Source organism: Platichthys flesus, chromosome 2, assembly GCF_949316205.1.
Source record: "Platichthys flesus chromosome 2, fPlaFle2.1, whole genome shotgun sequence".
Taxonomy (NCBI): Eukaryota; Metazoa; Chordata; class Actinopteri; order Pleuronectiformes; family Pleuronectidae; genus Platichthys; species Platichthys flesus.
In genome coordinates, this window is record NC_084946.1 from 22,496,850 (window position 1) to 22,511,381 (window position 14,532).

General features: G+C 42.5%; 1 protein-coding gene across 1 annotated transcript; it reads right to left on the minus strand.

Annotated features, from left to right (window-relative positions):
* Positions 1-366: 366 nt before the first annotated feature.
* Positions 367-14,521, minus strand: ppp4r1l (protein phosphatase 4, regulatory subunit 1-like). Its single transcript, XM_062406369.1, has 20 exons — positions 14,380-14,521; positions 12,205-12,249; positions 11,534-11,663; positions 10,769-10,875; positions 10,438-10,580; positions 10,161-10,307; positions 9,463-9,570; positions 8,909-8,974; positions 8,524-8,682; positions 7,839-7,963; positions 6,893-7,398; positions 6,339-6,802; positions 5,763-5,849; positions 5,426-5,611; positions 5,173-5,334; positions 4,868-4,968; positions 4,444-4,564; positions 3,823-3,957; positions 3,218-3,359; positions 367-2,549 (listed from the first exon to the last, which is right to left on the minus strand). The coding sequence occupies exons 1-20, from the start codon at positions 14,384-14,386 to the stop codon at positions 2,404-2,406; spliced, it is 3,087 nt and encodes a 1,028-aa protein (XP_062262353.1). The 5' UTR covers positions 14,387-14,521; the 3' UTR covers positions 367-2,403.
* Between the last annotated feature and the right edge of the window lie 11 nt (positions 14,522-14,532).

Below are 14,532 nucleotides of genomic sequence, written 5' to 3' on the forward strand. Positions count from 1 at the left end.
GTGTGTCTGAGAGTTGTGTCTAAGAATTGTCTAACCCAAAGAGGATGACTCAGTTAGGTGCTTGATGAGTACTCGTGGGATAGCTGCTCAAAGAGAAGCAGAAGTTGAGTGCGTCTCCTCATCACCATCTTAATTGAAGAGGAGAGTATTCTATAAGGCTTAACACTGACCTTTTACCTGAAGTTCAAACACTCCTGTGACCCTGGGATCTGGCACAACAACTGTTCACTTCATGAAAGTCCAACCAGCACAATGATGATTAAATGATACAAGTGTCTTTTTCAATAAAGCATCTTGTTTCTATCCATACAGAGTAATCAGAGCTGATCGTCACAGGCAATATTGCAAAAGTAAAACACAAAATCATTCAAATTTTCATAATTTTAATTACAGAATACTAAAAATAACATTACATAAAATGTCTTTTTAAAAGAAACCATTGAATATTACAAAGGTTGTAAATTTTGTAAAGTTAGGATATAAAATCTTTGAACAGTGGTGCATAATTGAAAAGAAAAATAATTTTCATAAAATGTATATATTAACTGTTCTACTACATAAAAATGAGATGGACACAAATTGCAGACAGATGAGATGAGTAGACACTGCCATTACTGCAGTGATCTCTCCTTTTGAAGGAAGAAAAGACTCGAGATGCACAGCACACACCACAATCAGCTTAAGTTCTCAAGTTATGTCTATGTTCAAAAAATAAAAATAAAAAGAAGGGGAGAGGTTGGTGTCATCATTTACAACAGAGGAAAAACAAACAGGCTCAAGAGACTTAAAAAAAAGTGACTTGGTGACTGCTCCCAATATTCACACATCTCGAATGGGGTTGAAAAACCCGACTACACTGGCCTTGGTTCCATAAACACATACCGTTTTCCACAGGTTTAAGCTGTACAAAGAGTAGCAGGACGAGAACCCTCATCCGTTAAATCATTTCACCAAGACAGGGAAATCCGGATCAGTTGTCTTTCAGTCCGTTAACACAGCCGTTCCTATATTCCTACTGTACAACTGCTCGGTCAGATCCACTGAAAGCTACCATAGTCACATATTCATATCAGGAGGTCAACCTTTAAAGAATTGGAATAGACTATACACAAAAGGGGTCGGGGTGGGGGGTGGGCATGCATGCATAATCCAACAGTGTGCTTGGTTTTTCTTCCTCTTCTCTGAACTAGACGTCACCGTGAGGCAACATCACCGTGAGCCCTTGTTTAGAGGTTTTAATCGACGCCACAGATTCACTCAAAAAGGAAAAATCACTAGTCGAATGCGTCCGTTCGATCCACAGCAGTCTCTCTCTACACGTATGACACACTGGCCAGTCGTGTCCAAAACGAGGTATTTCATGCGTCTCCTGCCATTCGAGACGTGTCATGTCACATTTTTGGTAAACAGACACCGATTTTTGGGGGGAGGGGGATGGAGGGCAAACAGTTCATTAAGGTGGTGTTTTCAAAATGTCCGAGATATGGTTTTAATCAAGGGATACGCTGAGTGGCAGAATCACTGTTCCTTCTATGCAGTAGTAGTGGTTTCAGTGGCCCGTGAAGACCAGGTGGAGAAACGCAGAGGAGAGAAAAATAAAAAGAACAAGAGATGGTAGGAGGGAAACAGACAATAACCCAGAGGACATCTCACAAGACGAACAACGTCTCAGACAAGAGGCATTTTGGAGGAAATGAGGTGAGAGACACCAGCAGAGCTACGTGGTTTGGCTGGTCTGTTGCTCAGACAGCTGTAGTTTCTTTCACCAGGGATCCAGGAGCTGCTGCTCATCATGTAGGCTAATAATGCTGTTTAGGTTCAGATGAGTCCCCCTGAGTTAGTGCACACATCAGAGTCCAGCAGGCCTCGCCCGCTTGTTCATTAAGAAAATCCACAAGAAGAAGCAACAAGGAATAATAAAATCAATTCTGCAATTTCATGATTAAGCTTACAGTTAGCTTTGGAGAGAACGAGCCCGTTTGTAGTTCTACAAATCTGCGACCGGGGAAGGACTGAGTCAGTGTTGTTAGTGTGGAGGGTGAGAAAAGGTTCAGATGAAAATACGGCAGCTCCTGCAAAGCGATGCAGCCGATCTGTGAGTCCTGCTCATTTCCTGAAAACACTGAGAAGTTTGCGGTTTGAAGATAATGTGTGCTATGTAGTGCCCAACCAGAGACTGGGGTTGTGTTTGTTTGAGCGCGCTCACACTTAAAATCTGAACATCTGACAGGATTCTCAAGTGGTCGTTGGTGCAGGTCTGCCCAGCAGGCGAGTGGTCGGGGGGTCGGGTTGGGTCTGGTCGGGTGCTGGTGTTGCAGGTCGCGCTGACTGTGCATCAGTCAGACAGACAGACAGGTAGGTAGACAGGCAGGTGGGCTGTAACAGGAGTCGTGGGGGCTGAGGCTAAATCAAAGGGGCTGTGTCCATCAAGCCTTTGTTGGGGTCCAGGCTGGAGAAGAAGCGGACGTCCCGGTCCTTGTCAGACTGCAGCGCCATCACAGTCTCTTCCAGCTCATCAGAGTAGGCACAGCCCGGCTCCTTGAAATAAGCTGTAGAGCCAGAACAAGACAAAACTCCTTTAGTCAAAATCTAACAGCACAAACGTGTGAAAGAAAAGGAACAGAATGAGGAATACTTTTGCGTATGTGTATATATAAAGCCCCCTTTTCACCAAATAACACACAAACACCAACTAACATCTGGCTTTGAACTGGAATGAAAATGGATTTAATCTGCGTTCACTCTGGTTTCGAATGACTCCGAAGTAGAAACAGGTTTTTATCTGCTCCGATCAGTGGTGATGAAAACATCCGGGTGAAACCACTAGTTTCTCCTGTAGTTTGTCAGTCCAGGCGCTCATGCTGAACCACTTTCTGCACATCGTTATGACGTGCATTGAACTTCCCGGCAGTTGACACATTAACGTGCAACTGTGATTTTTTTCTTCATATTATGAAAGGTACAAAGCTGGCAAAACAATGAGATGAAAGAGCTTCTCTGGCACATTCATGACATTGAACAGAATCACCAGGGGAAAGAAAGACAAAGGCTAGCTGCTACACAGGCAATGGGAAGGATACTTGAAGTAACTGAACCTAGGATGTTGGTTAAAACTGACAAATTGGGAGTTTTACAGAGAATTATGATCTGTAATTGTATCTGCGCATTTTCAAAATCGTAACTATTCCTTAGAGTTACGGGATTCATTTGCACCAACCTTTCTCCATGACGCTCTGTCGCAGAGCCTTGGCCACAAGTACACGGACGTTAGCTACTGGGTCTGATGAGAGGCTGAGGAGGCTGGGCAGGAGGTGCTGGCTGAACTGCTCCATGGGCATACAGTCCTCCTCCACTACGGCCTAAAAGACAAGGACACATAAAAAGAGAGTTATCCAAACAGGCTGGTAACAGAGCTCATTTCACGCAAGCTAGAAAATAAAAAAAGAGCAGAAAATATCTCATCCGTGAGAAAAGTTGACAAACAGGCTCGCGAACAAAGAGTTTTTTTTCCTACTGTGGCTTTAACATAACACAAAGCTGGACTCATCTACAAGATGACAGAGAATACGACTAATTATGATCACTACATAACGAGTGAGCTGCTATTTGAAAGTTTGTATAAAGTATAAATCAGAAAAGTGTGTTTATTGAGAAATCCAAAAGGAAATAGTATTACAATATTCCTGAAACCATACATCAGATAAAAACTAATGTTTCTTTTCTCATTTCATTTCGATTTGCCAACAATAAGAGAAGAACTGAAAGAAGAGACACGGAAGCTGCTAATCAACCATTTGGTGCAAAGACGTGAGAGACACACACCTGGCAGATGAAGGCAAAGGCCTGCCTCCCGACCCACTTGGGACAGTGACAGAACCTGACAGTGAGCTCGTTGATGAAGTTCATGCCCAGATCATCGGCACCACTTGCATACAGCTTCTGGAGGATCTCTACAACCTGAAGACACAGGAGGAACAGTTCAAAATCTCTCTCTCAACCAATTAAAGTGGATAAAACTGATATTAATCTACAGGAAAAACAGCTAATTCTCAATGAAAGTTGTTAAAAATGTGAGTTCAAAGTCAGACTCTTGACTTATTGATCGAGTAAGTCGAGGTAATTGTAGAGACTAGACTGAAAGCAGCAAAGACTGAAAACTTCACACTGTCTGATGTGTTTCAAAGACTAGTTTTAAGATTTTAAGAAATATACTCTATTTGAAGATCTGTGCAGCAAATATGAAACAGATTTGAAACTATGAAGCCAAGCTACGATCATCAAATACAACCATCCGTCAGGACATTACTTTATCCCTTAACATCATCCATCTGTGTGACTCATTTCCCTTTTGTCTTGACCCAACCATGTATTACAACAGCCACGTTTCCCCCCCAAACCAGATGTTCCCTACACCAGCAGAGACAGAAAAAAATTAAAACGTACCAGTTTGTATGAGATCCACCTGACCTCCGAGACTTTGTCAGAGCAGAGTGTGAGTGCTATCTGTCTGAGGTAGTCATACACATCGTAGTGGCTGTACAACTCTATGATCATGATCAGTTGCCTGGAAGGAGACAGGGACACACGGTCAGGCAAACACAAGGGTTATAAAAACCTACAGGGGAGTAAAATAACCACAATACTTTGTTGTGAATTGAACTTAGTAAATAAACAGCTGAATAGCTACTGACAGTAAACTGACTGCAGAATTCAATCTAGCCAATACACAAAGTGACAAGAATTCAGGCCGGACATTCTGTCAATCAGCAGGTCACTGATTAGAAAACAGTCTGGAGAAGAGTCTGCTCCAAATGTAAATAATTATTTCCTAAATCCTTCCTGAGTGGAAGAGGAACAGGAGACGTACTCTGCCAGCTCGTATCTGAATCTCCAGTTGCGACTGTTGTCCGTCACCATGAACTCCTGCAGCTGGTACAGATATTCTCTCCTCTTATCTGCGTGCAGCAGCTGAAACAAGGAGATGCACATTAGCTATATTTCATAACAGCTTCAAAGTCACTTTTGTAATCATGTTACAAAATTGTCTTGCCCTGTGCTTTCTAATCTTGAGACAATTTGAAATATAGCCAATTGAACTTACTAATGTTTGTCTGAGTAAGCGTTGTCTGACTTGGACCAGCAGTAGATTCATCTACCTTGAATGAATCTTACCTTGAGGAAGTCATACAGATGTTTGAGCACACCAATGCGGACCTCGTCCAGGTCTTTGAGGAAACCGTTGAAGATGGGAACCAGATCAGCCGCAGTCAGCTGGTCTCCCAGGATAACGGCCAGCTCATGGATGGAGAACGCCAGCGTACGCCGCACCTTCCACTAGGAGCGGGAGAGAAACACAAAAGTGACAGGTTTATTTTAAGTAATTGTTCTGACCATAAAAGTGTTGGTTTCCCATTACTCTGCTCACCTGCACATCAGTAGCGAGGGTTTCATACGTGTCCTTGAGGCAATGCCAGTTCTGTCGTCCCAGAGTGAGAGCGACCCCCGGCAGGCTGAAGGCACAGTGTTTGGCTATTTCCGTATCCACCGTTTGGGCCCGGGCCGGGTCCGTCATAGAGAGGTACTGATCCAGCAGCTGCTGCGGGATAACATTCTGGTGACACAGCGGGAGAATAAAGATTAAACAAAGAGGAAAGAGGATGCACAGGGAGAAGGTGTATAAAAATCCATGTCTCAGCAAATCAATACCAACAGTAAGGAGCAGATCGATATCTACAGGATGAGTGAGAGGGGTGCTGACTGACCTGGAGCTTAGGCTTGTCCTCCATCCCCGGGCTGTGAGCCATGTCCTGCTTTCCCTCCTCTTCCACACTCTCTATCAGTTCAGACTCCTGAGAAAAACAAATATTCACAAACAAACCCTTAGAGAAAAAACGAGTGAGGTACCAATAAAAGATATCGACCTACTGTCCCTGCACTAATAATGCATTTATAGTTGTGTGTAAAGGCGGTTGAACAAAATAAAAAGTAGCTTGTTGAAGAGATGTTGTTCTTTATCACTTATATAAACAATCTTTGGATTCGCTACGAGACAATAAGAGTTAACCATCCCGAGTCAGGACAGTCCCGTGAACTGTGGTGGATGCAAACAAAGACTGTAATGATTCACTCTGCAGTTTATGGGACTGTTGTTACTCAAAGGAGCGCACACTGTAGGTATCTTCTATAAAACATTTGAGATTAAAATGCAGTTTTTTGTGGATGTTGTTCTAGCTGAATTCTGTTTATCTATGTAGTTACTCAGTACATCTGCCACAATCAGCCATAAAATAAACAAAAAGTTGTCTGAAAACACTGCGATAATGTGAACAGCCTCATACTGGAATAGGTGAGTTAGGTGAAGAGTCGTCCTGGTCCTCCTCCTGGTCCTCCTCCTGGTCCTCTTCCTGGTCTTCTTCCTGGTCCTCCTCCTGGTCTTCTTCCTGGTCCTCCTCCTGGTCCTCTTCCTGGTCCTCCTCCTGGTCCTCCTCCTCCTCCTCCTGAGGCTCTGTCTGCGTCTCTTCGTCTCCTTGTGCCTGGACGGGGCTCGACTCTGAAGCTGGAAGAGTTTCCATTGTTTGCTCCTCTTCTTTGGGGCTCTCAACACTGTCTGACTGAACCTCCACAGATATGCTCTCCTCAGACGGGCTCTCCGTGCTGCTCTCAGGCTGCACTTCTGACTGCGGTTCAGACGGGCTGTCGTCAGCTGGACAGTCGTCAGCTGGACAGTCGTCAGCCGGACAGTTGTCTTCTGGGCTGTCGAGCTGGGCTGCCTTCAAAGCTGCCGACAAAACCTGGACTTGAGCTAGAGAAAAATGACAAATGCAAAATTGAATCCATATGCCTACAGATGATCAGAAGTAGTTCAAGAATACTCTGTGCTCTGGGTGCTCACCTTGTACATCAGGGTCATCCATGTGTGGTTGCAAACAGTCTAAAACCTTCTGGATCTGGTCGCTAGTGGCGTTGCCATGATTGGACTTGGACTCAGGTTCATCCTCATCTTCCTCTTTCTTTTCCTCGTTCTGTGTCACGGCCCCTGACTTACGACAACTCAGCATCTCCAGTTCACCGCTGATGTCTGGTAAAGGAGACCTCCAGTAGTTGAAAGAATTAAAGTTCTCATCTGTCTTGTCCAGCTCTTTTGTGTTCCTAGCATTGTTTGTTGTCATAGGGCTGCCGTTGCGGTTTGAGACAGTGTGGGTGTAACGGTCTGGCCTCGCTCCGGGAACTGAACTGTGGTTGTCATCAAAGCTGTGCATATCCTCATTGTCGGCTGTCGACACATGTTCTGGGGATGGTGTTGCACGGCCGTCCTGGTTGGGAAGTGTGTGAGCGATGGTTCTTTCTGTGCGGCAGCCGCTGATGTCGGAGCAGTTCAGAGAGTTTAGGGAGCAGTCGCTGAAATGAGAAACACAATTTATAGAAACGGCTTGACAAATACTATTTATACAATACTACTTTTTATGGAGCTTATCTTGTCATTAGCCATCAGTTGTTAATGTTGTGGCAAACTCTACAAAAGTAACTTTTTCTGGCACAAGGCATTAACCTTTAATCATTGTATTAACTTGTTTCAGCGGATAAACTAAAAAAAACATTCTTTCCTGATTAAGCCCAGTGATCATGACTCATTGGGCCGATGATGCATTTGTGTTGACACAAACTTGTGTAGCATATTTTATTAGTGTCTGAACAAATACTCATGAAATTACAACACAATATTTATCCAACTGTTCCTAAGAGACATAAACATTGAACATGTGCAACACTATTGTTTGACCAGACTGAAAGAAACACCACTCTATTTCGGCAGCAGTGACTGGGTCGGGGGGTCTTACCCTTCCAATGTACACCTGGGGAGCTCTAGTAGGGCACCGTCCTCTCTGAAGTAAAGGCCTGTGCTGGAGGGGTTGGCAAAGGTGGAGATGAAACGTCCCAATGACTGAAAGGCTGCTTGGCGCACCTGTAAGTGGAGCAGGGAGGAATCTCAGTTTCACTGTCACTACACAGACCTGTATGAAGACTTAAGTTTAATGAGACTAAGCGTTATCTTTATAGCCTCTTTCATACACTTTAGAGCCTCAACGGTGACTAAGCAGTTAATAAATCAGAAAGAAAAGGGTTAGGTATTAATGAAAAGTGTTTCTGCTCTGGTCCATTGATTTATGCAAATAATATACAGATGTGGACACATGCACTTATCTTTGTACTTCGGTCTATTTTTTCAGTTTTTAGATTGTTCTTTTTCTTTATTACTTACATTTCAATTAACAGAAGTGAAACAAATTAAAGAGAAATTAAATGTGGACAAAAGGAAAGTATGCAGCTGAGACATCAGGAACTAAACGGTGCAAACAGCATTGAGGTAATGAAACTTTCTCGATTCCACATCTAAGCAACAACAGCAGCACTTTTCATCATAGTGCAGAGGAAGTTACACATGAATACCTGAACGTGCTTGTAATTTTATGCAACTGTATGAATTAGGATGTTTTGTTTTGGGTGCGTGTGTTTGCATCCTACCCAGCGGGACTGGTCACTGATGAGACTGATGAACAGGGGGGACAGTTTTGCACGTCGCACCTCTGGAGAGGTGGAATTTGAGACCATCATGAAGCACTCGGCACAGGCTTTCCTAATCCCCCACAGACTGTCTGAGCACAGATCGAAGAACTTGGGCATCTACATCAAAAAGAAAAACCAAGTCAGTACAACTCAGAATTAACAATGAGGGTTTGAACTGTAAAAGGGCGTGAAAGCAATCAAACTAGCTTTGACGCACTAAATGCAATGCTCTATGTTAAGTATTGACTCAGGAAAAGCTTGACGAACACTAATGTTTAACTTTCATGTTGCATAATGACATAAGTGTAAATATGCGATGAGCATTGAGTCTCAAGTGTCTCACCAGTAGTTTTTCTGTGGCTTCCTGGCCCACAATAGAACAGAACTCGCCAAAATTTGCCGCACAGACCTGTAGATAACCAAAAATAATACAAACATAATAAACACTTTGACATAAAATGCGTTGGTTTCATCTATGTTAAGTTGTATTAAGTGCTGTTTGAAACACTTTTGCTGAATGAATTTAAAAAAATGTGTTATTTATATTTATATAGAGCTGAACATTATTCACCACATTAGACCACCTTTGCCGATCCTAAAAAAACTATCCTCCAACTGGCACCAGTTAAACCACAGAATTAACATTCCTCAGAAAACAACAGTGTAGTGTGGGCTAACTTGATGCACAAAACAGAATTAAGCCAAACTCTCTCTCTTATTGAATTTATCCTCATGGAACACCCAAAACACGGTTTAACTCCAGCTCGAACAAGTTGACCCATGTTACTACAGGTTAAAAACAGAATATATTGTAGAGAACCATGACGTAATTTCAGACTGGTACAACCTTTATCCTGTATAAGTTGGAGGATATAAGTGTGGTGTGGAGGTTGTTACCTTGCGGACTTGGAAGAGTCTTGCATCACTGCACAGGTCACAGAAACGTGGCAGTAGCAGATGCTCCACCGTGTCTTTGCTCAACATGGTGACAACTTTACACATGATCTGTAAGAGGGGACATATGGGGAGCAGTTAGTGCCATCACAACTCATCCTGCGCTTCATTGTTCCACTGTTATGCAATGATGACTAAAAACTTTTGGGTTAGGGTTACATTTGTAGTGAAGTGAAAACCGTCAGAAGTAAAAAAAAATGTGCCGCAGAGAGAGAAACCATTAAGGGTGTATTAAGGGTAGAGAGGAAGTGTTTGTGCATTGTATAGGATGTGCTTCAGGAGGCTAAATCGGATTTAGACTGAGTGGAGTAAAAAACGAACACCAAAGTATAAATAAGAGAGGAAATAAACAGCCAATTTCAATTGTGCATTAAAATTAAGGATAGCTTATACTGTGACAGTTTAATAACATTACAAATTACAACTTATATATTTCAAAAACAATCTCTCCAGGCATCAGTCATGCTCCATTTACTTAATTAGATACAGGCACTGACAGATCACCATGAAGCAATAAAAGAAACCCACTGTGCCTCCCTGGCAGCATCGGACTTGCACCTAAACTATAGCGGTTTTTATTATAATAGTATTTATCCTACAATAATGACACTTAAAAATATAGGAATTATGGATATTCTTACAGCAACAGCCTCTATTTTGTAGTCATCGTCACTGCTGGGTTCTGTGAGGTCGATCAGAACTGGACATACTTTGGTCTCCATATCAGCTTTAGAGATGAGGCCCTGCTCCAGCAAGACGAGCAGGGCTGCCTGGCTCGTCTTCCGCACCTTAAAAGATGGAAGCAAGGTTAAAATCTGTTTTAAAATATCAATAATAAATCAGATTGTTTAAAAAACATTTAATATGTTTAAACTTAATTATTCATGAGAAGGGATTGTTTAAAAAAACAAAACCAACCTGGTTATTTGGATCAGTGAGATACCGGACTACAATTGGTACCAAGTATCTTGAGAAAGCGGCTGGGAAGTTGGGCCGACTCTCGTGTAAAAACATGGCGATGTTTGGGACCTGCTCCATCAGCTCAGCCCGCACTGTGGGCTCTGAGGAAACACACCACATTATACAATTAATTAACAAAAGATCAATTGCATGTGTTACAGGGCAAAAGGTGTGTAAGATTTAAACAAAAAAGATTTAATTATGCTTATCAAATCAAATAAAAGATTGAATTGGAGACTAATATATGGTTTGTTCCAGATTTATCAGATGAACAGGAAAATTCATCTACCTCCGTCTTCTGACATTCTGGCAACTGTCTCCATGACACTGATAAAGTCATTTTCATTGTCACTGAACTCCCGAAGCACATCAAGCAGGCCGCGAGCCACGATCTGCCTAGAAAGCAACAGGAGCTTCAAGTTAGTAGACCGCCTGCCAAAACCTACAAGTGGTGAGTGCGACAGCGTAACACACATCACTGACAGAGCTGTCAAGTGCCTTACACAAACACACACGTGTACTTGGAAATGACCAGAGGGCTTGAACTCTGTGTAGCCGAGCATGAAAAGCATGACGACAGCAGTTATACAAACTTGTTCGGAGACAACAGGGCAGTATTTAACACACGCAGATGAGCCTAAGAAAAGGATTGCGTGTAAAACAGAGTGTAAAACAGTCTACAGCCACATCGTGACAAACACAATCCATTCAGGGATCTACTTTAAGTCACTTGGCATTCCTTCAGTATAGAGTTAGCACAGGTATGTGATTAGTAACTACACAGGAACTCAGACAGTGGTTCAGATGACTATGAAAGAATATTATAAGGACTTGCGACATGTCAATCTTGCATGTCAATGCGAGTTTTGTAATATAATAAATGAAGAATTCCATAAATACAAAAGGAGAATTAACGACAAGACGCCGAACAACATCAATCCCCCCCGGTTAGAGTTGTAGAATCAACCGTTACATTGATCTTGCTCTATAGTAAAGGCCCATGACAGCGTTTAGTGTGGTTGTGGGTGTTGCCTGAGCACAGGGCTCCACTTACCTATTGAAAACATTCTCGCTGAAGGCATACTTCTCTAGCCTCCCGAGAGGGGTAAGGTTGTCTTGTCCAGCATCGAGGAAGGCTGTGATGCGGATTCCGTCGCACTCTGAACCATAGTCATCGAATCCGACTGGGAGGGAGGGAGCGGTAAGTCATTTAAGAGTCACATAAGTTGGAACAGTGTCACACATAAATGTATAATGCCTACAAAAACAAAACACGTACAATAGGGACACTGACAGATGTACCTCATTAATTACAATGCCATGCTTGAGCTACTGAATCAGGCTGAATGTCAGGGTTAAATAACCTTCAACGGGTATATAAAGCAGTCAGGCTCTAGTCCAACTGATTATTCCATTAAATCGCACAGACTTTAAATTTGGAGCTAAACACTGTTTCATTACCCTGGCTAATTCAGACAACAGGGATTGGTGGTCTGTATAACTGCTAATAATAGCATGGTATGAAACCTTGAAATGCTGTTGACAGCTTTAGATTTCACACGGGTGAACAGGGTTGACCAGAAAGATGACACCTCAATATATACCTCCCCACTGAAGGGAGGAAAAACAAAGCTCCACATACAGTATATGCAAGAAATGAATCCCTAAATCCAGAGGGGATTTCATGTGGTTTTGAAAGCAAATAAAAATAAACAGAATACTCACAGTCGTCCAAATCATCATGGCCATCTTCAAAGTATAAAGATAGACCTGCAAGGATAAGACAATTAGAGGGTTGAAGGGTCCATGGTGGCAAACTTGTCATCAACATACCATAACAGTGTCTCTACACACCACTCTGCCCAATGAAACAAGGAGTTCTGGATTGACAGGTATACAAGCTGCCATTTACTAAGAATGGATATGAAGTGTCCTTCCAGAACTCCGGCAATAAATCAGTGTGGTCTTGCTGATTAATCATAGTAAAACAGAAACTCTGTGCTCAGAGTGTTGATGTGAGAAGAATTCATAACAAGTAAATTTAATATCTGAGTATGTTTTTCCTGGATCCCTAAAAGAAAGGAAACACTTCTGACATCAAAGCAACTGTTTGAACCGCTTTTTATTTCTTAAATAATATTTTTTTCAAGTCAGTAAATTAAAGTAGTCATGGTCACATCAATAATCCCCCCAGCGAGAAAGATGCTGTATGTCACAAAATGAATCTGACTATCATCACTGGTCATTGTGATATGCATAATGTTAAGTGTTTTGAAACCGAGCTAAACAATCCAATACAAAAGTCCTGCAATAATAGTCTCCCGCTCAAGGGTTAAGGAGTTCAAACAGTACATTGACTCAATTCACATTTCCACATATTCTGTTTAAAGTCCTTATTTAACTCTGATACACCTCTAAGCTCAGGATTGTACTGTCCCCCTTTAAAAAACACTTCATGTGAACACTTATTGTCGACTATTATTTTAAGCTAACTAGGGCTGTAACTCGTGAATATTTCCATAATCCATTACTGTTGTTTTAGCCGTACTCCTGTTGAGGGTTAAGCACAGAGGACGTCGCACCTTGTGAAGCCTTATGAGACAAATTGTGATTTGTGAATGTGGGCTGTACAAATTGTATTGATTAATCAACGTATTCTTAATGTTAATTGACCTAATGTTTGCTATAATAGTGAAAATGTAAACTTCTCATCCCCATTTTACTTATCTTCAACTTCAAAAATGTGTTTTTGTCCAACTAACATTAAAAAACAAACACATATTCAAATGTTACAACTGTTACATAAAGGAAAATAGCTCAAAATGGAGGTGTTGTGACTAGAACTCAATTCATTGCTTGAAAATCACTTTAAATTATAATTGGGTTGTTAAATTGCTGTAAATAAATGTTCTGTTGAGCAACCAATTGATTAACAACTTATAATGTAGGATCTAATGTCAATAACGAAAAGTGGGGAAACAAGAAATATAATGCAGGTAGTGACCCAGAAAAACGACTGTCCAGCTGGAGGACAATTGTATTTTCAGACGATTAAACGAGTCCAGCATAAAGGTGATTTTCAACGCCTTTTCACACAATGTTTTTTTGCTGTATACCGAGACTACACGAAAACTCTCTATCGTGTTTTGTGTTCAGTAGCATCCAGTCCGGTAGACACAACAATAGCAAAGTGTGGTAGTCAAAAGAAAAATCAAGAAATAGACCCCAGGGGGAGAAACGTGGTGGCTCGGCTAATGTCTGTGTTTACAGCTGGGCAGGCAAGGGAATGTGATCCAAATATAAAACAACTCACATCTCAATCGGAAACAATAAACGTGGTGTTTTCGCAAGTGGAGCTTGTAAAGATGCGATGTGTTTCACCACCGGCATCAAAAAGCAGGTTAACGAAACACAACATCTCATCTTTGTTACGCTATAACGGAGGATTTGACCAGCTTATGGCTGAAAATGACTTTAGCAACTTGGCTAACGTTAGCTAGGTCACCTCGCTAGCTTGGCTACAACAACAGTTCGATAATAAACACGATTCACTGCGCGTGGTGGTGTTCTGCTAATGGAGAAAGGGATGATTCGGACACTTAATCACGTCTGCTTAGAAGTTAGTGATTCAAATGACGCATCGGAGTCACTAATTTCGACACCGCTGAGTAGCTGTGGGTAGCTAGCTGGCTAGCGGTGCTAAGTTTGCTAGCACAGCTTGTGTCCAGCCCTTTCGCTTGACTTGAGGCGAACACTTCGCCAGGGAACAGCACAAAGGTGGCGGAGCGTGGGGGCCGCGGCTTCCATCGTCTGCAACCCCCGGAGAACGCAACGTGACTCCCCGTGAGTCCACGAAGCGCGAAGGTACGGAGGAAAAGACAATTTTAAAAGTACCATTACCTGCCATCTTGAGTCTTGGCTCGGCTCTGTAGGGCCGCCGTCCCGGTGTGGGCTGTCACCGCCGCACAGCTGTCACTCAAACGCGGCTGCAAACTACTTCCTGAGAGCACTTCCTGGTGCTGGTGTCCCCCACAGCGCCGCGCGTCCAACCAC